Source organism: Pristiophorus japonicus, chromosome 1, assembly GCF_044704955.1.
Source record: "Pristiophorus japonicus isolate sPriJap1 chromosome 1, sPriJap1.hap1, whole genome shotgun sequence".
Taxonomy (NCBI): Eukaryota; Metazoa; Chordata; class Chondrichthyes; family Pristiophoridae; genus Pristiophorus; species Pristiophorus japonicus.
In genome coordinates, this window is record NC_091977.1 from 10,926,973 (window position 1) to 10,951,724 (window position 24,752).

The following is a 24,752-nucleotide window of genomic DNA, read 5'->3' on the forward strand; positions in this document are numbered from 1 at the left end:
GAGGGGCGGTGAGGGGCGGTGAGGGGCGGTGAGGGGCGGTGAGAGGCGGTGAGGGGCGGTGAGGGGCGGTGAGGGGCGGTGAGGGGCGGTGAGGGGTGGTGAGAGGTGGTGTGGGGCGGTGAGAGGTGGTGTGGGGCGGTGAGAGGTGGTGAGGAGCGGTGAGAGACGGTGAGAGGCGGGGCGAGGCGGTGAGGGGCGGTGAGAGGCGGTGTGGGGCGGTGAGAGACGGTGAGAGGCGGTGTGGGGCGGTGAGGGGCGGTGAGGGGCGGTGAGAGGCGGTGTGGGGCGGTGAGAGACGGTGAGAGGCGGGGCGAGGCGGTGAGGGGCGGTGAGGGGCGGTGAGGGGCGGTGAGGGGCGGTGAGGGGCGGTGAGGGGCGGTGAGAGGTGGTGTGGGGCGGTGAGGGGCGGTGTGGGGCGGTGAGGGGCGGTGAGGGGCGGTGAGAGGTGGTGTGGGGCGGTGAGAGAAGGTGTGGGGCGGTGAGGGGCGGTGAGAGGTGGTGTGGGGCGGTGAGAGGTGGTGTGGGGCGGTGAGGGGTGGTGTGGGGCGGTGAGGGGCGGTGAGAGGCGGTGAGAGGTGGTGTGGGGCGGTGAGAGGTGGTGTGGGGCGGTGAGGGGCGGTGAGGGGCGGTGAGGGGCGGTGAGGGGCGGTGAGGGGCGGTGAGGGGCGGTGAGGGGCGGTGAGAGGCGGTGAGGGGCGGTGAGGGGCGGTGAGGGGCGGTGAGGGGCGGTGAGGGGTGGTGAGAGGTGGTGTGGGGCGGTGAGAGGTGGTGAGGGGCGGTGTGGGGCGGTGAGGGGCGGTGAGGGGCGGTGAGAGGCGGTGTGGGGCGGTGAGGGGCGGTGAGGGGCGGTGAGAGACGGTGAGAGGCGGGGCGAGGCGGTGAGGGGCGGTGAGAGGCGGTGTGGGGCGGTGAGAGACGGTGAGAGGCGGGGCGAGGCGGTGAGGGGCGGTGAGAGGCGGTGTGGGGCGGTGAGAGACGGTGAGAGGCGGTGTGGGGCGGTGAGGGGCGGTGAGGGGCGGTGAGAGGCGGTGTGGGGCGGTGAGAGACGGTGAGAGGCGGGGCGAGGCGGTGAGGGGCGGTGAGGGGCGGTGAGGGGCGGTGAGGGGCGGTGAGGGGCGGTGAGAGACGGTGAGAGGCGGGGCGAGGCGGTGAGGGGCGGTGAGAGGTGGTGTGGGGCGGTGAGGGGCGGTGAGGGGCGGTGAGGGGCGGTGTGGGGCGGTGAGGGGCGGTGAGGGGCGGTGAGGGGCGGTGTGGGGCGGTGAGGGGCGGTGAGGGGCGGTGAGAGGCGGTGTGGGGCGGTGAGGGGCGGTGAGGGGCGGTGAGAGACGGTGAGAGGCGGGGCGAGGCGGTGAGGGGCGGTGAGAGGCGGTGTGGGGCGGTGAGAGACGGTGAGAGGCGGGGCGAGGCGGTGAGGGGCGGTGAGAGGCGGTGTGGGGCGGTGAGAGACGGTGAGAGGTGGTGTGGGGCGGTGAGGGGCGGTGAGGAGCGGTGAGAGGCGGTGAGAGGCGGGGCGAGGCGGTGAGGGGCGGTGAGGGGCGGTGAGAGACGGTGAGAGGCGGTGTGGGGCGGTGAGAGACAGTGAGAGGCGGGGCGAGGCGGTGAGGGGCGGTGAGAGGCGGTGAGGGGCGGTGAGAGACGGTGAGAGGCGGGGCGAGGCGGTGAGGGGCGGTGAGAGGTGGTGTGGGGCGGTGAGGGGCGGTGAGGGGCGGTGAGGGGCGGTGAGGGGCGGTGTGGGGCGGTGAGGGGCGGTGAGGGGCGGTGAGGGGCGGTGTGGGGCGGTGAGGGGCGGTGAGGGGCGGTGAGAGGCGGTGTGGGGCGGTGAGGGGCGGTGAGGGGCGGTGAGAGACGGTGAGAGGCGGGGCGAGGCGGTGAGGGGCGGTGAGAGGCGGTGTGGGGCGGTGAGAGACGGTGAGAGGCGGGGCGAGGCGGTGAGGGGCGGTGAGAGGCGGTGTGGGGCGGTGAGAGACGGTGAGAGGCGGTGTGGGGCGGTGAGGGGCGGTGAGGGGCGGTGAGAGGCGGTGTGGGGCGGTGAGAGACGGTGAGAGGCGGGGCGAGGCGGTGAGGGGCGGTGAGGGGCGGTGAGGGGCGGTGAGGGGCGGTGAGGGGCGGTGAGGGGCGGTGAGAGGTGGTGTGGGGCGGTGAGGGGCGGTGTGGGGCGGTGAGGGGCGGTGAGGGGCGGTGAGAGGTGGTGTGGGGCGGTGAGAGAAGGTGTGGGGCGGTGAGGGGCGGTGAGAGGTGGTGTGGGGCGGTGAGAGGTGGTGTGGGGCGGTGAGGGGTGGTGTGGGGCGGTGAGGGGCGGTGAGAGGCGGTGAGAGGTGGTGTGGGGCGGTGAGAGGTGGTGTGGGGCGGTGAGGGGCGGTGAGGGGCGGTGAGGGGCGGTGAGGGGCGGTGAGGGGCGGTGAGGGGCGGTGAGGGGCGGTGAGAGGCGGTGAGGGGCGGTGAGGGGCGGTGAGGGGCGGTGAGGGGCGGTGAGGGGTGGTGAGAGGTGGTGTGGGGCGGTGAGAGGTGGTGTGGGGCGGTGAGAGGTGGTGAGGAGCGGTGAGAGACGGTGAGAGGCGGGGCGAGGCGGTGAGGGGCGGTGAGAGGCGGTGTGGGGCGGTGAGAGACGGTGAGAGGTGGTGTGGGGCGGTGAGGGGCGGTGAGGAGCGGTGAGAGGCGGTGAGAGGCGGGGCGAGGCGGTGAGGGGCGGTGAGGGGCGGTGAGAGACGGTGAGAGGCGGTGTGGGGCGGTGAGAGACAGTGAGAGGCGGGGCGAGGCGGTGAGGGGCGGTGAGAGGCGGTGAGGGGCGGTGAGAGACGGTGAGAGGCGGGGCGAGGCGGTGAGGGGCGGTGAGAGGTGGTGTGGGGCGGTGAGGGGCGGTGAGGGGCGGTGAGGGGCGGTGAGGGGCGGTGTGGGGCGGTGAGGGGCGGTGAGGGGCGGTGAGGGGCGGTGTGGGGCGGTGAGGGGCGGTGAGGGGCGGTGAGAGGCGGTGTGGGGCGGTGAGGGGCGGTGAGGGGCGGTGAGAGACGGTGAGAGGTGGTGTGGGGCAGTGAGAGGTGGTGTGGGGCGGTGAGAGGTGGTGTGGGGCGGTGAGGGGCGGTGTGGGGCGGTGAAGGGCGGTGAGAGGCGGGGCGAGGCGGTGAGGGGCGGTGACAGGTGGTGTGGGGCGGTGAGAGACGGTGAGAGGCGGGGCGAGGCGGTGAGGGGCGGTGACAGGTGGTGTGGGGCGGTGAGAGGCGGTGAGGGGCGGTGAGAGGCGGTGTGGGGCGGTGAGAGACGGTGAGAGGCGGGGCGAGGCGGTGAGGGGCGGTGAGGGGCGGTGAGGGGCGGTGAGGGGCGGTGAGGGGCGGTGAGGGGCGGTGTGGGGCGGTGAGGGGCGGTGAGGGGCAGTGAGGGGTGGTGAGGGGCGGTGTGGGGCGGTGAGGGGCGGTGAGGGGCGGTGAGAGGCGGTGTGGGGCGGTGAGGGGCGGTGAGGGGCGGTGAGAGACGGTGAGAGTCGGGGCGAGGCGGTGAGGGGCGGTGAGAGGCGGTGTGGGGCGGTGAGAGACGGTGAGAGGCGGGGCGAGGCGGTGAGGGGCGGTGAGAGGCGGTGTGGGGCGGTGAGAGACGGTGAGAGGCGGTGTGGGGCGGTGAGGGGCGGTGAGGGGCGGTGAGAGGCGGTGTGGGGCGGTGAGAGACGGTGAGAGGCGGGGCGAGGCGGTGAGGGGCGGTGAGGGGCGGTGAGGGGCGGTGAGGGGCGGTGAGGGGCGGTGAGGGGCGGTGAGAGGTGGTGTGGGGCGGTGAGGGGCGGTGTGGGGCGGTGAGGGGCGGTGAGGGGCGGTGAGAGGTGGTGTGGGGCGGTGAGAGGTGGTGTGGGGCGGTGAGGGGCGGTGAGGGGCGGTGAGGGGTGGTGAGGGGCGGTGAGGGGCGGTGAGGGGCGGTGAGGGGCGGTGAGAGGTGGTGTGGGGCGGTGAGAGGTGGTGTGGGGCGGTGAGGGGCGGTGAGGGGCGGTGAGGGGCGGTGAGGGGCGGTGAGGGGCGGTGAGGGGCGGTGAGAGGTGGTGTGGGGCGGTGAGAGGTGGTGTGGGGCGGTGAGAGGTGGTGTGGGGCGGTGAGAGACGGTGAGAGGCGGGGCGAGGCGGTGAGGGGCGGTGACAGGTGGTGTGGGGCGGTGAGGGGCGGTGAGGGGCGGTGAGGGGCGGTGAGAGGTGGTGTGGGGCGGTGAGAGGTGGTGTGGGGCGGTGAGGGGCGGTGAGGGGCGGTGAGGGGCGGTGTGGGGCGGTGAGAGGTGGTGTGGGGCGGTGAGAGACGGTGAGAGGCGGGGCGAGGCGGTGAGGGGCGGTGACAGGTGGTGTGGGGCGGTGAGGGGCGGTGAGAGGTGGTGTGGGGCGGTGAGGGGCGGTGAGAGGCGGTGAGGTCGCGCTCAGAGGGCCTCGTGTCCCACTCGATACAAAGAACATTAGTGGGGACATTGGCCCGGCAGCTGAGGCTCGCCTTGCCATCTCCTTCCCATCTCATGGGAGTCACTATGGAAAGAGTGAGAGTGCAGGCTGGGACCTCAGTGTTAGGCTCCCCCTCCCTGACCCCTGCACTGGCAAACTGCTGAGTGTGGGCCCACCCATTCAGGGCCCCATGGAAAGAGTGAACTTTACATCCACTCCTTGTTTCACTGGAACCTTATCTCAACTGGAGGGCCGCCAGGAAAGAAATTAGAAGCTCTTGCAAAATCAAATTCTTTTCCTTTTCTATGAAGCGAACAGACTTCAACGGAATGGCTTTATTGGGACAACATTTCCAATTTTTTACATACAATGATTTACTTAGAAATTATGTGCACGATCCTACAAGCAGCAATAATTCAACTGTCTCATTAATTAGTCATCCGTCAATGTGGGTTGTGAAAGAAATATTGGCCTCCGGGAAAATCCTCCTGCTCTGCTCTGGATCTGATTTCCAAACTACAATAATAAATACACTTCTCACTGCAATGGGAAGGTTGCAGTTGATGAGCAGTGAAAGGGGAAAATTAGTTAGGGGTTTCTTCCTGATGGCTTCTCATGACCCTTGCTGGAATGCGCGTGTGTGTGCACACGTGTGTGCTTGTGTATTCCACGTGTCTGTGTGAGTGAGTGCATGTGAGTGTGTATTATGTGTGTGTGAGTGGGTGTGTGTGTGTATTGCGCGTGTGAGAGAGTGAGTGCATGAGTGTGTATCGCATGTGTGTGTGTGTGTGAGTATGTGCGTGCGTATTGCGTTAGTGTGTATTGCATGTGTTTGTGAGTGTGTATTGCGTGTGAGTGTGTATTGCGTGTGAGTGGTGTGTGTGTGTGAGTGAGTGAACGTGTACGTGTATTGTGTGTATGTTGGAGTGAGTGTGTGTGAGTGTGTATGGCATGTGTGTGTGTGAGTGAGTGTGTATGTGCGTGTATTGTGTGGCTGTGTGAGTGAGTGTGTGTGTGTGTATTGCATGTGTGTGTATGAGTGAGAGTGCGTGTGAGTGTGTATTTTGCATGCATTTCATGTTGATTGCATGTGTGAGTGAGGGCGTGTGAGTGTTTTTGCATGTGTGTGTGAGTGTGAGTGAGTGCGTGTGAGTGTGTATGCAAGTAACAACATTTCATTTGTCAGCGATTACACCCCATTCACCCATTCAATTACCTGCCCACAATGGTTGTCCAGGGTCATGTGTGAGCAATGGACCGTTGGCTGCGTTACTGGTGAGCGTGTCTGGTACCAGCTTCTCGACCAACCTGTGAGAGTGAGTGTGTGGCTGTGAGAGTGTGTGTATGTGAGAGTGAGTGTGTGTCTGTGAGAGTGTATGTCTGTGAGAGTGAATGTGTGTGTGAGAGTGTGTGTGTGTCTGCGAGAGTGTGTGTGTGAGAGTGAATGTGTGTCTGTGAGAGTGTGTGTGTGTGAGAGTGAGTGTGTGGGTGTGAGTGTGTGTGTGTGTCTGTGAGAGTGCGTGTGAGAGTGTGTGTGTGTGTGAGAGTGAGTGTGTAAGAGAGTGTGTGTGTGTCTGTGTGAGTGTGTGTGTGAGTGAATGTGTGTGAGAGTGAGTGTGTGTCTGTGAGAGTGTGTGTGTGAGTGAGTGTGTGTGTGTGAGAGTGTGTATGTGAGAGTGTGTATGGTGTCTGTGAGAGTGTGTGTGTGTGTGTGAGAGAGTGAGTGTGTGTGTGTGAGAGAGTGAGTGTGTGTGGCAGTGAGTGTGTATGTGTGTGAGTGTGTGTGAGAGTGAGTGTGTGTGAGAGTGACGATGAAAGAACGGCGATATATTTCCAAGTCAGGATGGTGTGTGACTTGGAGGGGAACGTGGAGGTGGTGGTGTTCCCATGCACCTGCTGCTGTCCTTCTAGGTGGTAGAGGTGGCATGTTTGGGAGGTGCTGCTGAAGAAGCCTTGGCGAGTTGCTGCAGTGCATCTTGTTGATGGTACACACTGCAGCCACGGTTCGCCGGTGGTGGAGGGAGTGAGTGTTGAAGGTGGTGGATGGGGGGCCAATCAAGCGGCTGCTTTGTCCTGGATGGTGTCGAGCTTCTTGAGTGTTGCTGGAACTGCATTCATCCAGGCAAGTGGAGAGTATTCCATCACACTCCTGCCTTGTGGCTTGCAGATAGTGGAAAGGCTTTGGGGAGTCAGGGGGCGAGACACTCGCCACAGAATACCCAGCCTCTGACCTGCTCTTGTTGCTACAGTATTTATGTGGCTGGTCCAGTTAAGTTTCTGGTCAATGGTGATCCCCCACGATGTTATGACAGGAGATTCGGCGATGGTAATGTCGGCATCTGTGAGGTGGTTCCTGGCATTTAGTAAATTCAGGATCCCTTATCCCAGCAGAAGAATTATAGTCCCACAAAATGTGTCACCCATCTGAACACAGGAACAAGAGGAGGTATTCAGCCCCTCAAGCCTGTTCCACTATTCAATGGCTAACCTGTATCTTAACTCCACCCACCTTGATTCTCTAACCTTTCATATCCTTACCAACAAAAACCTATCAATTTCAGTTTTGACATCTTTGATAGACTGCCCCGGCCTCAGCAGTCTATTGGAGGAGAGAGTTCCAGATTTCCACTATCCTTTGTGTGAAGAAGTGCTTCCTGACATCACCCCTGAATGGCCTGGCTCGAATTTTAAGATTTCCCTCCTTTGTTCTGGACTCTCCCCAGCAGAAGAAACAGTGTCTCTCTATCTACCCTGACAAATCCTTTAAGCGTCATAAACACCTCAATTAATCTTGTTTATTTGAGGGAATACAAGCCTAGTCTGTGCAACCTGACTGCATAATATAACCTTTAAGGTGCCGGCATCATTATGGTGCAGGCTGTAGCTCAGTGGGTAGCACTCTCGCCTGACACTCCCAGTGCAGTACTGAGGGAGTGTTGCACTGTCGGAGGGGCAGTACTGAGGGAGTGTTGCACTGTCGGAGGGGCAGTACTGTGGGAGCGCTGCACTGTCGGAGGGGCAGTACTGAGGGAGTGCCGCACTTTCGGAGGGGCAGTACTGAGGGAGCGCCGCACTGTCGGAGGGGCAGTACTGAGGGAGTGTTGCACTGTCGGAGGGGCAGTACTGAGGGAGGGGTGCACTGTCGGAGGGGCAGTACTGAGGGAGTGCTGCACTTTCGGAGGAGCAGTACTGAGGGAGTGCTTCACTGTCGGAGAGGTAGTACTGAGGTAGTGCCGCTCTGTTACAGGGGCAGTACTGAGGGATCGCTGCACTGTCGGAGGGGCAGTACTGAGGGAGCGCTGCACTGTCGGAGGGGCAGTACTGATGGAACGGCACTGTCGGAGGGGCAGTACTGAGGGAGCGCTGCACTGTCGGAGGGGCAGTACTGAGGGAGCGCCGCACTGTCGGAGGGGCAGTACTGAGGGAGTGCTGCACTTTCGGAGGGGCAGTACTGAGGGAGTGTTGCACTGTCGGAGGGGCAGTACTGAGGAAGTGCTGCACTGTCGGAGGGGCAGTACTGAGGGAGTGCTGCACTGTCGGAGGGGCAGTACTGAGGGAGTGCTTCACTGTCGGAGAGGTAGTACTGAGGTAGTGCCGCTCTGTTACAGGGGCAGTACTGAGGGATCGCTGCACTGTCGGAGGGGCAGTACTGAGGGAACGGCACTGTCGGAGGGGCAGTACTGAGGGAGCGCTGCACTGTCGGAGGGGCAGTACTGATGGAACGGCACTGTCGGAGGGGCAGTACTGAGGGAGCGCTGCACTGTCGGAGGGGCAGTCCTGAGGGAGCGCCGCACCGTCGGAAGGTCAGTACTGAGGGAGTGCTTCACTGTCGGAGAGGCAGTACTGAGGGAGTGCTGCACTGTCGGAGGGGCAGTACTGAGGGAGTGCTGCACTGTCGGAGGGGCAGTACTGAGGGAACGGCACTGTCGGAGTGGCAGTACTGAGGGAGCGCTGCACTGTTGGAGGGGTAGTACTGAGGGAGTGCCGCTCTGTTAGAGGGGCAGTACTGAGGGAGCGGCACTATCGGAGGTGACGTCTTCCGGATGAGACGTTGAACCGAGGCCCCGTCTGCTCTCTTGGGGGGACGTAAAAGATCCCATGGCCACTATTTCGAAGAAAAAACGGGGGAGTTCTCCGCGGTGTCCTGGGGCCAATATTTATCCCTGAATTAACATAATTGAAACAGATTATCTGGGTCATCATCACATTGCTGTTTGTGGGATCTTGCTGTGCGCAAATTGGCTGCTGCGTTTCCTGCAACCGCGATCACAGTTCGAAAAGGACTTTATTGTCCGTAAAGAGCTTTGAGACGTCCGGTGGTCATAAAAGGCGCTATATAAATGCAAGCTTTTTTCTGAATACTGCACTGGGATAATACCAGCTGGAGACAGAATATTTTAGCTTTGACACAATTGTGTTGGCGTGCTACAATATGCGAACACGATCTATGACAACAGCAGCCTGTATTGCGGTGAGTCTGTGGGAGGCGGTGTGAAGAGGGTTCGACCCCAGCATCTGGTGAAAGTTCTCTCTCCAGGCATTTCCGAGACCGCGTGTCTCAGCCTGCCGGGAATCTTGCGTCACTGCTTTCCAGTGCTGCGGACAGGCGGAGCTCCCCGATATAAGCAGCAGCCCGGCGCTGTCCCAGCACAGAGTGCGACTCTGCCCCGCTCCCGAACACAGGCACACACAGAGAGACACAGAGACAGAGAGAATGGAACTCAAACTGGTCGCGCTGATCCTCCTCACTGTCACAGTTCTGCTGCAGCACAGCACAGGTAGGTGCCTCTCTCCCCCCCGGGCTTTCCTCTTGACCAGTTGCTTAATCATGTTTTATCTTTTGTCTTTTAAATCTCAGTTCCACAGGCACCCCACACACTGCACCTTCCCCTCATCAATGTGGCTCAGTGGGCAGCACTCTCGCCTCTCAGCCAGAGGGTCGTGAGTTCATAGTCCCACTGCTGAGACTTGAGCACTTAGTCCAGGCAGTGCTGAGGGAGTGCTGCACTGCCGGTGGTGCAGTGCTGAGGGAGTGCTGCACTGTCGGTGGTGCAGTACTGAGGGAGTGCTGCACTGTCTGGGACAGTGCTGAGGGAGTACTGCACTGTCAGAGGGGCAGTACTGAGGGAGTGCTGCACTGTCTGGGGCAGTGCTGAGGGAGAGCTGCACTGTCGGAGGGGCAGTACTGAAGGAGTGCTGCACTGTCGGAGAGGCAGTACTGAGGGAGTGCTGCACTGTCGGAGAGGCAGTACTGAGGGAGTGCTGCACTGTCTGAGGCAGTACTGAGGGACTGCTGCACTGTCGGAGGGGCAATACTGAGGGAGTGCTGCACTATCGGAGGGGCAGTACTGAAGGAGTGCTGCGCTGTCGGAGGGGCAGTACTGAGGGAGTGCTGCGCTGTCGGAGTGGCAGTACTGAGGGAGTGCTGCGCTGTCGGAGGGACAGTACTGAGGGACTGTTGCTCTGTTGGAGGGGCAGTAGGAACCCAGTGGTTATGTTTGAAATTAAAAGCAATGCAGCACAGAATGAGGCCATTCGGCCCATCGTGCCTGTGCCAGCTCTTTGAAAGAGCTGTCCAGTTAACCCACTCCCCCTGCTCTTTTCCCACAGCTCTGCAAATTTTCTCCCCTTCAAGTATTTATGCAATTCCATTTTGAAAGTTACTATTGAATCTGCTTCCTCCTCCCTTTCAGGCAGCGTGTTCCAGATCACAGCATCTCGTTGCATTAAAAAAAAATTCTCTTCTTCTCCCATCTGGTTCTTTTGCCAATTATCTTAAATCTGTGCCCTCCTGATACTGACCATCTTGCCACTGGAAACAGTTTGTCCTTAAATACTCTACCTAAACTGTTCATGATTTTGAACGCCTCTATTAAATCTCCCCTTAACCTTCTCTGCTCTAAGGTGAACAGCACCAGTTTCTCCAATCTCTCCACAGCCCCTCATCCCTGGCACCATTCTGGTAAACCTCCTCCACACCCTCTCCAAGGCCTTGACATCCTTCCTACAGCGCGGTGCTCAGAATTGGACACAATGCTCCAGCTGGGGCCGAACCGGTGTTTTACACAGGTTGATCATAACTTCATTACCGTTTAAGTCTAATTGCTGCCCCTTCTCCCCACAGCCATGCCAAGCAGTCACGTCATCAGCTGCTGCACACAGGTGTCCAACAAGGTCAGCAAAAGGTTATTGAAAAGGGTGAAAAACTTTGCGATCCAGAATGACCAGATGTGCGACATCAGGGCAGTCGTGTAAGTGTCGCCTCCTTTTGTTTCATGGTAGATAGATTCCAGAGAGTTCTGGTCACCCGAGGTCAGGAAGAATGTTAGTGCTCTTGGGAGAGAGCAGGGCAGCAACTCGGGTCCCTCCGGGTGTGGAAAAGTGAAGTTGTGAGGAAAGGTTAAGGACTATGGTGAGAAGGTGGGTAGGTGGGGTTGAGGATATGGGGAGAAGGATGGTCACCTTATTTAAGGAAGGATATACTGGCTTTGGAGGGGGTACAGAGACGATTCACGAGGCTGATTCCGGAGATGAGGGGGTTACCTTATGATGATTGATTGAGTAGACTGGGTCTTTACTCGTTGGAGTTCAGAAGGATGAGGGGTGATCTTATAGAAACATTTAAAATCATGAAAGGGATAGACAAGATAGAGGCAGAGAGGTTGTTTCCACTGGTCGGGGAGACTAGAACTAGGGGGCACAGCCTCAAAATACGGGGGAGCCAATTTAAAACCGAGTTGAGAAGGAATTTCTTCTCCCAGAGGGTTGTGAATCTGTGGAATTCTCTGCCCAAGGAAGCAGTTGAGGCTAGCTCATTGAATGTATTCAAGTCACAGATAGATAGATTTTTAACCAATAAGGGAATTAAGGGTTACGGGGAGCGGGCGGGTAAGTGGAGCTGAGTCCATGGCCAGATCAGCCATGATCTTGTTGAATGGCGGAGCAGGCTCGAGGGGCTAGATGGCCTACTCCTGTTCCTAATACTTATGTTCTTATGTTCTTATGGTAGGTGAGGTTGAGGGCTATGAACACGAGGATGAAAATTTTAAATTTGAGGCTTTGCTGGACTGGGAGCTAATGTAGTTTGGTGAGGACAGGGATGATGCGTGAACACGCACAAGTTGCATGCGGATGGGCACAGAGGGAGGGGCGTGCACGCAGGGGCTGAGGATTAGGACCAGGATCACCACTGTAAAAAGGCAACACTCGAGTGGGGAAGGTGGGGGGGGGGGGGGGGGGGGGTCTCGCCTGTCAATGTTTGGGGCCTCGGGCCTGCAGAGAACATTGACACTTTCAAAACTGCCATCAAAAGACTTTTGGTGGTAAGGGTATTGAGGGTTGCGGAACCAAGGCAGGTAGGTGGAGTGAGGCTACAGAGCAGCCGTGATGTCATTGAATGGCAGGGCAGGCTCGAGGGGCTGAATGGCCTCCTCCTCTTCCAATGAGTGAATTCTGTTGAATTTTCCCTGCAGGCTCTACGTGGGTCAAAAAGCGTTGTGCGCGGAACCAGACAACGCACTGCTCGGGAGATGGATGAGAAAACATAATAAGAAGGAAATCAAGTTGAGGGGATGAGGTGGAGGAGAAGGTTGAGGAAGAGGAAGAGATGATGAGGAGGAACACAGGCTGCCTTTGGAAACTACTACCCGTGATGTCCACACTGGAGTGTCAACCATTAAAACAAACACTGGAACAGCGGACGTATTTAACGCACTGTTGCATCAATGGAGACTGGTTAACTCTTCCCACTCCTCTCATTACCAATGCGTATTCTCATAATTGTTTTAATATTTACAAGCAGTATTTTGTTGGGGAGGGGGTTGTTATTTGGGGCAATGTTTTATTTATACCCTGTTAAGAAGTGTGACGGTGAGCGATACCCTTTAAAAAGCGAGATGTAAAAGCTGTGCGGTGTTTCGGATTGCAAGCAGAACAAAATCCAATATAGCTGGGATCAGATCCGGCCCTGTCCATCAGACCTGGGATCAGATCCGGCCTTGCTCTAGTCCATCGATCCAGGCCAATAGAACCCAACGGAAGTCTGTCAGACTGCGATTAGTGAACTGGCTGTGCATGGCCTGATTCCTGGCCTGTGATCTACTTCTTGTTCCAAACCGTGCCAGTATTCGTAATACTTTTTGATTTTCCTGATTCTGTGTGACCCTGGGCAGTGTAATGCCAGTGGGTCAAATGTCACCCTTGTTCTGTATGATTATGTTTATCGGAGAAACAAAGCCATGCTGAATAAAATTCTATTTTTTAAGAAATATCTCCCTTGAATTCTCGACTCCTTTGGTTGAAAGTCATCTTTGTGTTTTATCTTCGTGTCTTCAAAAGGCATCACTGAGCAGTGGGACGTAGAACTGAGACACACAATAACCTGCATTTATATAGCACCTTTAAAAAGTCCCAAGGCACTTCGGAGGAGCAATTATCGGACAAAATCTGTCACCGAGCCACATAAGAAGATATTAGGACAGGTTATTAAAGACTTGGTCAATGATGTAGGTTTTAAGGATCGTCTTAAGAACATAGGAATAGGAGGAGGTCATTCACCCCCTCGAGTCTGTTCTGCCATTCAATGAGATCATGGCTGATCTGTGACCTAACTATATACCCGCCTTGGCTCCATATCCCTTAATATACTTGGCTACTAAAGGTCTATGGATCTCAGAATTAATTATTAATGGAGCAAGTATCTTCTGCTTTTTGTGGGAGAGAATTCCACATTTCTACCACTGGTTGCACGAAGAAATGTTTCCCAACTTCTCCCCTGAATGGCATGGCTCTGATTTTAAGGTCATGTCCCCTTGTCGTAGGCTCCCCCACCAGTGAGAAAACGGTTCTCTCCCTCTACCTTTTAATTCCTTTCAAAGTCCTCAAAACCTCAATCTATTCATCCCGTAACCTTCTACATTCCAGGAACTACAAGCCTATTTTATGTAATCTCTCCTCATAATCTAACCCTTGGAGCCCTGGTAACATTCTAGTAAACCCATGCTACACTCCTTCCAAGACCATTGGGGCGGAAATTGCGGTCGGATGCCTCCGACCCGAAACATTTCTACGAAATTACCTGGTGGTCCCGGAGGAGCGTGGGATTCCGGTGGGGAGGCCTTCTCTTCCCGCGCTGTGAAGCGCGCTCCCACCCTCCAGGTTCCCACGCAGAAGGTGCAGTCATGTGTGACTTCTCAGGCAGGTACAGCATTCCACAGCTTTCTCATTAATAGCAATGGGAACTCCGTATCTACAAGTTCTCATTGCTATTAATGAGAACAAAAAACCAAAGACACTAAACACCACAATAAAAAAATAAAAACACACCTCACATAATTAAAATTAAAGTTAATAAATATCTTCGAGGAAAATAAAGTTCAGAGTTTTTAAAAAGTTTTTTTAATTATGGTTAAAAATAAATGTAACGTGGTGGGCAGGGTTTTTAAAAATATGTGTTTTTTAAATTTAATTTAATTATATTTTTGTGTATTTTAAACTCTTACGCCTGTAACAGTAGGCTATGTGCCTGCTTTTATCAGGCGCAAGAATTTTCAGGACATTTGCTGGACAAGGTATGGGTAAATCCCGCAATCTTCCCCTTGCAAATGTCCTCGCTCCCGATATGCGTTGGATATGTCAAGCTGCAGCTTGACAGATCGGAAAAGCTGGTTTTCAGCGCATGCGCATTGTGCGCTGAAAACCGGCTTTTCCGATGCCTTCCCGGGTCCGTAGAAACTTCATACGGACCCAGGGAGGCCCGGATTTCCAAGCCAATATATCCTTCCTAAGTTGTGGTACCCAGAGCTGTACACAGTACTCTAGGTGTGGTCTAACCAGGGCTTTGTATAGCTCTGGCAAAACTTCCTCTCCTTTATATTCCAGCCCTCCAGTGATAAAGGCTGACATTCCATTGGCCTTTTTTGATTATTTTTTTCTACCTGACTATGACTTTTTAGTGCTCTGAGTACGTGACCCCTAAATCCCTTTGGGCCACCGCTGTTCCTAGCTTTTTACCATTTAAAAAATACCCAGATCCTCCTGTAAAGTCCAAAATGGCTTGCGTTGAAATCCATCTGCCACAGTTTTGCCCACTCACAATCAATCAATGTGTCTTTGTAATTTTATGCTCTCGTCTACACTATTTACTACACCACCAATCAGCAGACTTTGATATATGGCTCTCTATTGTGTTATCTAAGTCATTAATAAGATATAGTGAATAGTTGAGGCCCCAGCGCAGCACCTTGTGAGACATCTTTCAATTCCAGTACATACCCATTATCCCTACTCTCTGTCTTCTCCCGCCCAACCAACGTCCCAACCAGGTCAATATTTTGCCTTCAATCCCAAGAGCTTTCATTTTAGCTTAAAGATGGAGAGAGACAGAGAGAATTAGGGAGGGAATTCCACAGCTTAGGGCTGAGACAGCTGAAGGCACAGTCACCAATGGTGGGATGGGTTCACGGGGTTGGGGGTAATATATTAGCATGGATAGAGGATTGGCTAACTAACAGAGAAAAGAGAGTCGGGATAAATGGTTCATTCTCGGGTTGGCAATCAATAACTAGTGAGGTGCCGCAGGGATCAGTGCTGGGACTACAACTATTCACAATCTATATTAATAACTTGGAAGAAGGGACTGAGGCGTAATGTAGCCAAGTTTTCTGATGATACAAAGATGGGAGGAAAAGCAATGTGTGAGGAGGACCACAACTGTTACAATATACATAGATGACCCGGAAGAGGGGACAGAGTGTAGTGTAACAAAATTTGCAGATGACACTAAGATTAGTGGGAAAGCGGGTTGTGTAGAGGACACAGAGAGGCTGCAAAGAGATTTAGATAGGTTAAGCGAATGGGCTAAGGTTTGGCAGATGGAATACAATGTCGAAAAATGTGAGGTCATCCACCTTGGAAAAAAACACAGTAAAAGGGAATACTATTTGAATGGGGAGAAATTACAACATGCTGCGGTGCAGAGGGACCTGGGGGTCCTTGTGCATGAATCCCAAAAAGTTAGTTTGCAGGTGCAGCAGGTAATCAGGAAGGCGAATGGAATGTTGGCCTTCATTGCGAGAGGGATGGAGTACAAAAGCAGGGAAGTCTTGCTGCAGTCATACAGGGTATTGGTGAGGCCACACCTGGAATACTACGTGCAGTTTTGGTTTCTATATTTAAGAAAGTATATACTTGCTTTGGAGGCAGTTCAGAGAAGGTTCACTTGGTTGATTCCAGTGATGAGGGGTTGACATGTGAGGAAAGTTTGAGTAGGTTGGGCCTCTAATCATTGGAATTCAGAAGAATGAGAGGTGATCTTATCGAAACGTATAAGATTGTGAGGGGGCTTGACAAGGTGGATGCAGAGAGAATGTTTCCACTGATAGGGGAGACTAGAACTAGAGGGCATAGCCTTAGAATCAGGGGCCGCCCATTTAAAACTGAGATGAGGAAGATTTTCTTCTCTCAGAGGGTTGTAAATCTGTGGAATTCGCTGCCTCAGAGAGCTGTGGAAGCTGGGCCATTGGCTCCAGGGTGACCAAGGCTGAGAACTCAACATCCAGGGCTATTCAGCATTTAGGAAGAATAGACAGAAAGGAAAAGGAGGCGGGGTGGCGTTGCTGGTTAAAGAGGAAATTAATGCAATTATAAGGAGGGACATTAGCTTGGATGATGTGGAATCGGTTTGGGTGGAGCTACGGAATACCAAAGGGCAAAAAACGCGAGTGGGAATTGTGTACAGGCCACCAAATAGTAGTAGTGAGGTTGGGGACAGCATCAAACAAGAAATAAGGGAGGTGTGCTATAATGGTACAGCAGTAATCTTGGGCGACTTTAATCTAAATATAGATTGGGCTAACCTAACTGGTAGAAATGTGGTGGAGGAGGATTTCTTGGAGTGTATTAGGGATGGTTTTCTAGACCAATATGTCGAGGAACCAACCAGAGAGCTGGCCATCCTAGACTGGGTGATGTGTAATGAGAAAGGACTAATTAGCAATCTTGGTGTGCGAGGCCCCTTGGGGAAGAGTGACCATAATATGGTAGAATTCTTTATTAAGATGGAGAGTGACACAGTTAATTCAGAAATTAGGGTCCTGAACTTAAGGAAAGGTAACTTCGATGGTATGCAACGCGAATTGGCTAGATTAGACTGGCAAATGATACTTAAAGGGTTGACGGTGGATAGGCAATGGCAAACCTTTAAAGATCACATGGATGAACTTCAACAATTGTACATCCCTGTCTGGAGTAAAAATAAAACAGGGAAAGTGGCTCAACCGTGGCTAACATGGGAAACTAAGGATAGTATTAAATCCAAGGAAGAGGCATATAAATTGGCCAGAAAAAGCAGCAAACTGGGGGACTGGGAGAAATTTAGAATACGGCAGAGGAGGACAAAGGGATTAATTAAGAAGGGGAAAATAGCATACGCGAGGAAGCTTGCCGGAAACATAAAAAATGACTGCAAAACCTTCTATAGATATGTGAAGAGAAAAAGATTTGTGAAGACAAACGTTGGTCCTTTGCAGTCGGATTCTGGAGAATTTATAATGGGGAACAAAGAAATGGCAGACCAATTGAACAAATACTTTGGTTCTGTCTTCACAAAGGAAGACACAAATAACCTTCCGGATGTATTAGGGGACCGAAGGTCTAGTGAGAAGGAGGAACTGAAGGATATCCTTATTAGGCGGGAAATTGTGTTTGGGAAATTGACGGAATTGAAGGCCGATAAATTCCCAGGGCCTGATAGTCTACATCCCAGAGTACTTAAGGAAGTGGCCCTAGAAATAGTGGATGCATTGGTGATCATTTTCCAACATTCTATCGACTCTGGATCAGTTCCTATGGACTGGAGGGTTGCTAATGTAACACCACTTTTTAAAAAAGGAGGGAGAGAGAAAACGGGTAATTATAGACCAGTTAGCCTGACATCATTAGTGGGGAAATTGTTGGAATCAATCATTAAGGATGAAATAGCAGCGAATTTGGAAAGCAGTGATAAAATTGGTCGAAGTCAGCATGGATTTATGAAAGGGAAATCATGCTTGACAAATCTTCTGGAATTTTTTGAGGATTTAACTAATAGTGGACAAGGGAGAACCAGTGGATGTCGTCTATTTGGACTTTCAAAAGGCTTTTGACAAGGTCCCACACAAGAGATTGGTGTGCAAAATCAAAGCACATAGTATTGGGGGTAATGTACTGACGTGGATAGAGAACTGGTTGGCAGACAGGAAGCAGAGAGTCGGGATTAACGGGTCCTTTTCAGAATGGCAGGCAGTGACTAGTGGAGTGCCGTAGGGCTCAGTGCTGGGATCCCAGCTCGTTATAATATATATTGATGATTTAGATGATGGAATTGAGTGTAATATCTCCAAGTTTGCAGATGACACTAAACTGGGTGGCGGTGTGAGCTGTGAGGAGAACGCTAAGAGGCTGCAGGTTGATTTGGACAAGTTAGGCGAGTGGGCAAATACATGGCAGATGCAGTATAATGTGGATAAATATGAGGTTATCCACTTTGGGGGCAAAAACATGAAGGCGGAATATTATCTGAATGGCGGCAGATTAGGAAAAGGGGAGGTGCAGCGAGACCTGGGTGTCATGGTTCATCAGTCATTGAAATTCGACATGCAGGTAAAGCAGGCGGTGAAGAAGGCAAATGGTATGTTGGCCTTCATAGCAAGAGGATTTGTGTATAGGAGCAGGGAAGTCTTACTGCAGTTGTACAGGGCCTTGGTGAGGCCCCACCTGGAATATTGTGTTCAGTTTTGGTCTCCTAATCTGAGGAAGGACGTTCTTGCTATTGAGGGAGTGCAGCGAAGGTTCACCAGACTGATTCCAGGGATGGCTGGATTGACATATGAGGAAAGACTGGATCAACTGGGCCTTTACACACTGGAGTTTAGAAGGATGAGAGGAGATCTCATAGAAACATATAAGATTCTGACTGGACTGGACAGGTTAGATGCGGGAAGAATGTTTCCGATGTTGGGGAAGTCCAGAACCAGGGGACACAGTCTTAGGATAAGGCCATTTAGGACTGAGATGAGGAGGAACTTCTTCACTCAGAGAGTTGTTAACCTGTGGAATTCCCTGCTGCAAAGAGTTGTTGATGCCAGTTCATTGGATATATTCAAGAGGGGGCTAGATATGGCCCTTGCGGCTAAAGGGATCAAGGGGTATGGAGGGAAAGCAGGAAAGGGATACTGAAGGAATGATCAGCCATGATCTTATTGAATGGTGGTGCAGACTCGAAGGGCCGAATGGCCTACTCATGCACCTATTTTCTATGTTTCTATGTTTCTATGAATAAATTTAAGACAGAGATAGACAGTTTCTCAACCGATAAGAGAATAAGGGGTTATGGGGAGCGGGCAAGTAAGTAGACATGAATTCATGATCGGATCAGCCATGATTGTATTAAATGATGGAACAGGCTCGAGGGGCCGTATGGCCTACTCCTGCTCCTATTTCTTATGTTCTCATGGACTAGATTTTACACTTTTGTGCTTATCGCCCAAAAATTGGCGTTATTTCCAGCGTGGGCGGTAAAAATAGGTTTTCAGATCGCCGGCTTCTCACCCATTCTCAAAGCACCTAGTTTCCATTTTTGAAATTGGGCATTATCGTGAGCAATATGAAATGGGCGGTAGCGTTAAATCTCGCCGGCCTTCTGCTGTAAAGTGTCGCCGTCCTTAGCAACGGCATGGCAACGCTCAATTCCCGCGATTCAGGAGGTCAAGGGTCATCATGGCATGCGCAGAAAAGGAGACAGAAAGAGAAGGAGCTCAGAGGGACTGAAGGCGTGTCTGGGTGTGGTGTGGCTGCTTTGGGAGGAAGGAGGGAGACTCTATTGCAAATAGGGAAACAAAAATTAGCTGTTACCAGCCACATATTTGCCTGAATGTGGGCTATAATGGAGGGAGAGGAGGAGGCATCACAGCACGCTATGGAGACTGACGCTGGAGAAAGCAGTGAGGTGGGAGAGGAGCACATTGGAGGGCGCAAAAGAGCGAGGAGTTTCTCAGATGAGGCAAATGCCTCCCTCCTGCAGGAGGTCGAGTTACGCTGGGGTGATTTGACACAGGGAGGGCGTGGGAAGCCCACCCCAAAGGCCTACCAGAAGATATGGACCGAGATAGCAGATGTGGTCTCGTCGGCGACCAATGAGGTGCATGAGGGCAACCAATGCCACAAACGATGGAACGACCTTGTGGGATCCGCAAGGGTAAGTATTACATTTATTTACATGTACTTATGTATTTATATAATTTGATTTGTAACAATCATGAGCGACTATCAGCAGATGTGAGGTCTTCCACTTTTACCGGGAATGTTTTACTCAAAGCCTGTAGTCACGGTGTACGTCTTTAGGCAAAGAATGATAATTATCATAATAAGCATGATTACATCTGTCGGTTATGTGTTGTATCAGTCTCTGTGACAGTACGTAGCAATGATATCACGCAATGATCTCATGCCATGTCGTCCTGTCACCTTTTACAGAAGAAGCTATCGATGTTGAGGTCCGTGTAGGGGAGAACAGGTGGGGGGCCATCAGTCCCCAGCGACATCATTGAGATGGAGGAGCGGGTGCTCGCACTCGTGGGGAAGCACCCCCGGACAGCCACGGATGCACCTGAAGTGAAGCCACGTGAGTAAAACTTACACCATTGTGCCATGTAAAGTCAATAGATGCCAGACCCACTCATATCCGAACAATCATATATAATAGATGATTTCTAAAATTGTCCTATAAATAATGCTGGCCTCATGAAAATCATTGCAATGCAAATGTGTTGATGGTCATGAAATGTGATGTGTGTGATGATTTTGAGAGCGGTGGTGCTTTTGTCGTGCATATGCTGTGTGTAGCGCTGGACTCACCTTGTCACCCTTTCACCCACTTCTTCTCTAATAACCTCATTTGTGTCTTGCAGCTCAGCCAGCAGCGCGGCCCCAGGCAAGACCACAGAGGCCAGAAGGTGGGGGCGTGGGGCCCGACTCTCCGGACGATCCAACATCTGGTGCTGAGGAGCTCCGATTCTCGCCCGACAATCCGCTGGGTCTGTTCTCCGAGGGCCGACTTCGAGGAACCTGCATCACCACGCTCCAGAAGCCATTCCCCCCCAAGGCCATCTAGTGGTCCTCCGGTCATTCCTGCCACCAAGCTGGAGGTACCGGCCCCAAGCACCTCACCACAGGGCACCCCATTTGTCCCCAGGAAGGCACCGACCCCGCGGAGGCCTCGTGGACGCGGCAGGTCTGGTCCACAAGCGACACATGAGAGCGGAGAGATGGTACAGGTGTCCAGGAGAACTGTAGATATTGGTGACCAGATCATCGAAGCATTGGAGGGGCATATCCCGTCAGCTGGCCACCATGACTGAGTACATTCCACAGATGGCGGAGGCTCTGGATGCGATAGCCAGGAACACTGCTGGCACAGGCCTCCCAGTGGTTCCAGAGCGCGGCACTCCACCCCTAGGTTCTGCACCACCACTGTGAAGGACGGATGAGAGCAAGGACCAAGATCCTGCTTCTGTATCAGAGAATGTTGCCCCCTCGGCACCCGCCGCTCCCGTACACGTGCAACCACCGCATCTGCCTTCATCCCCCCCAATGAGGCACTGCCTGAGGAGCTCCTCGGCCAGGCGCCGTAGAGCAAGGAAGGGAAGGAGTAGAGGTGGAGAGAAGGGGAGGGGGGAAGGAAAGTGAGGTGCATGTCCGCAGGTGATGGCTGTGTTATATCTCCATCTGGGTGCAATTTGTTGTAATGTATGGGGGGAGGGGACCACCCTCCTGCTTTGCATTTGTATTCTGTGTTGCTGGACATGTTGAACATTTGATTTATGTCAATGGTGGAAAAAGTGGGGTGTGGGCAGGGTTTGGGTGTTTTTTCCTGTGATACTTATGATTTCAGACCAATGTTGGTATAAAAAATGTTTTATTGAATATAACCTTGTTGCGCATTGTCTCAGATAGCCGGATCGTCACACACTGGTGTTTCCTTTAAGTAAAACTTAACTTCAATCAACGTAAACTTTAACTGGCACCAAGGTGATGGGCACCATTGATGTCTGAGCTGCACACACACAGCAGTGTGTCAGTGTTGTCATGCACAGTAATGTTCTTTCAGGCAAATCTTTCATATACCAGCTCCTCACGTAAGAGTCTTGCAGCTATGTAGCCACCACGGGGCCCTTTCCTGTGGTCTGGAGGGGGTCGTGGGCATGGTTGCATAGCCAGCCTGATTGCCTGGCCCTAGGTCAGCGTCCAGCCCCTCATCATCCTCTTCCTCTCTCTCCTGCGGTGGAGCATAGAAACATAGAAACATAGAAAATGGGTGCAGGAGTAGGCCATTCGGCCCTTCGAGCCTGCACCACCATTCAATATGATCATGCAACTTCAGTACCCCATTCTTGCTTTCTCTCCATACCCCTTGGTCCCTTTAGCCGTAAGGGCAACATCTAACTCCCTTTTGCCGATATCTAATGAAATGACCTCAACAACTTTCTGTGGTAGAGAATTCCACAGGTTCACAATTCTCTGAGTGAAGAAGTTTCTCCTCATCTCGGTCCTAAATGGCCTACCCCTTATCCTTAGACTGTGATCGCTGGTTCTGGACTTCCTCAACATCGGGAACATTCTTCCTGCATCTAACCTGTCCAATCCCGTCAGAATTTTATATGTTTCTATGAGATCCCCTCTCATTCTTCTAAATTCCAGTGAATATAAGCCTAGATGATCCAGTCTTTTTTCATATGTCAGTCCTGCCATCCTGGGAATCAGTCTGGTGAACCTTTGCTGCACTCCCTCAATAGCAAGAATGTCCTTCCTCAGATTAGGAGACCAAAACTGTACACAATATTCCAGGTGAGGCCTCACCAAGGCCCTGTACAACTCCAGTAAGACCTCCCTGCTCCTATACTCAAATCCTCTCGCTATGAAGGCCAACATGACATTTGCCTTCTTCACCGCCTGCTGTACCTGCATGCCAACTTTCAATGACTAATGTACCATGATACTCAGGTCTCGTTGCACCTCCCCTTTTCCTAATTTGTCACCACTCAGATAATATTCTGCCTTCCTGTTTTTGACACCAAAGTGGATAACCTCACATTTATCTACAATATACTGCATCTGCCATGCATTTGCCCACTCACCTAACCTGTCCAAGTCACTCTGAAGCCTCTTAGCATACTCCTCACAGCTCACACAGCCACCCAGCATCTGTAAACTTGGAGATATTACATTCAATTCCTTCGTCTAAATCATTAATGTATATTATAAATAGCTGAGGTCCCAGCATTGAACCTTGCGGTACCCTCTTGTCACTGCCTGCCATTCTGAAAAGGACTCGTTGATTCCTTCTCTTTGCTGTCTGTCTGCCAACCAGTTCTCTATCCACATCATTACATTACCCCAAATACCATGTGCTTTAATTTTGCACACCAATCTCTTGTGTGGGACCTTGTCAAAAGCCTTTTGAAAGTCCAAATACACCACATCCACTGGTTCTCCCTTGTCCACTCTGCTAGTTACATCCTCAAAAAATTCTAGAAGATTTGTCAAGCATGATTTCCCTTTCATAAATCCATGCTGACTTGGACCGATCCTGCCACTGCTTTCCAAATGCGCTGCTATTACATCTTTAATAATTGATTCCAACATTTTCCCCACTACTGATGTCAGGCTAACTGGTCTATAATTCCCTGTTTTCTCCTTCCTTTTTTAAAAAGTGGGGTTACATTAGCTACCCTCCAGTCCATAGGAACTGATCCAGAGTCTATAGACTGTTGGAAAATGATCACCAATGCATCCATTATTTCTAGGACCACTTCCTTAATACTCTGGGATGCAGACTATCAGGCCCCGGAGATTTATCGGCCTTCAATCCCATCAATTTCCCTAACACAATGTCCTGACTAATAAAGATTTCCTCATTTCCTCCTTCTCGCTAGACCCTCGGTCCCCTAGTATTTCCAGAAGGTTATTTATGTCTTCCTTCGTGAAGACAGAACCAAAATATTTGTTCAATTGGTCTGCCATTTCTTTGTTCCCCATTATAAATTCACCTGATTCTGACTGCAAAGGACCTACATTTGTCTTCACTAATCTTTTTCTCTTCACATATCTATAGAAGCTTTTGCAGTCAGTTTTTATATTTCCTGCAAGTTTCCTCTCATACTCTATTTTCCCCCTCCTAATTAAACCCTTTGTCCTCCTCTGCTGAATTCTAAATTTCTCCCAGTCCTCAGGTTTGCTGCTTTTTCTGGCCAATTTATAAGCCTCTTCCTTGGATTTAACACTATCCCTAATTTCCCTTGTTAGCCATGTTGAGCCACATTCCCCGTTTTATTTTTACGCTAGACAGGGATGTACAATTGTTGAAGTTCATCCATGTGATCTTTAAATGTCTGCCATTGCCTATCCACCGTCAACCCTTTAAGTATCATTCGCCAGTCTATCCTAGCCAATTCATGTCACATACCATCAAAGTTATCTTTCTTTAAGTTCAGGATCCTAGTCTCTGAATTAACTGTGTCACTCTCCATCTTAATTCTACCATATTATGGTCACTCTTCTCCAAGAGGCCTCAGTCCCTTCTGGCAATTCTTGGCCACTCCTGATAGCCAGATTGTGCAGCATGGAGCATATGACCACGAATTTAGCTACTTGCTCAGGGTTGTATTGTAGCTCCCCTCCTGAGTGGTCCAGGCATCTGATTCGCTGCTTAAGCACAGTTATTGTTTTCTAGACCACATTGCGTGTGTCTCTGTATCGCTTTTTAGCCTCGGTGTGGGTGTCACGCAAGGGGGTCATCAGCCAGGTGGCTAGGCCATATCGATTATCACCAAGCATCACCAAGTATTGTCCTTGTGGCTGACTCTTATCGATGTCAGAGACAGCTCTCTCAAGCAGGATGTAAGCCTCATCGAAGGTGCCTGGATATTTAGCATTCCCTGCCAGTATGATCTGGTTGTGGTCGACAACTAGTTGGACCTTCAGGGAGTGAAATCCTTTTCTGTTATGAAAACGCTCTGGTTCCTGAGAAGCTGGCCGCATGGCGATGTGAGTGCACTGTATAGCTCCCTGTACCCTGGGGAACTTAGCAATGCGGTAGAATGCTCCAGCCCTGTCAGTCTGAGCCTCCGTAGTCATGGGGAAGCTGATAAAGTCCATCCTTCTCGCGTACAGGGTCTCCGTGACCTGTCTACTGCAACAATGGGTTGCATGGTAAAACAGAGGGCAAATCTTGACCACGGAGGCCTGAAAGGAACCGGAAGCGTCGAAAGATAGTGCCGCGGAGACACTGATATCCTGATGGCAGGCTGCATATGTGGCC

General features: G+C 52.8%; 1 protein-coding gene across 1 annotated transcript; it reads left to right on the forward strand.

Moving 5' to 3' along the window:
* Window positions 1-9,032: 9,032 nt before the first annotated feature.
* On the forward strand, window positions 9,033-12,668 carry LOC139275463 (C-C motif chemokine 28-like). Its single transcript, XM_070892680.1, has 3 exons — window positions 9,033-9,177; window positions 10,524-10,650; window positions 11,872-12,668. The coding sequence occupies exons 1-3, from the start codon at window positions 9,114-9,116 to the stop codon at window positions 11,972-11,974; spliced, it is 294 nt and encodes a 97-aa protein (XP_070748781.1). The 5' UTR covers window positions 9,033-9,113; the 3' UTR covers window positions 11,975-12,668.
* The last annotated feature ends 12,084 nt before the right edge of the window (window positions 12,669-24,752 follow it).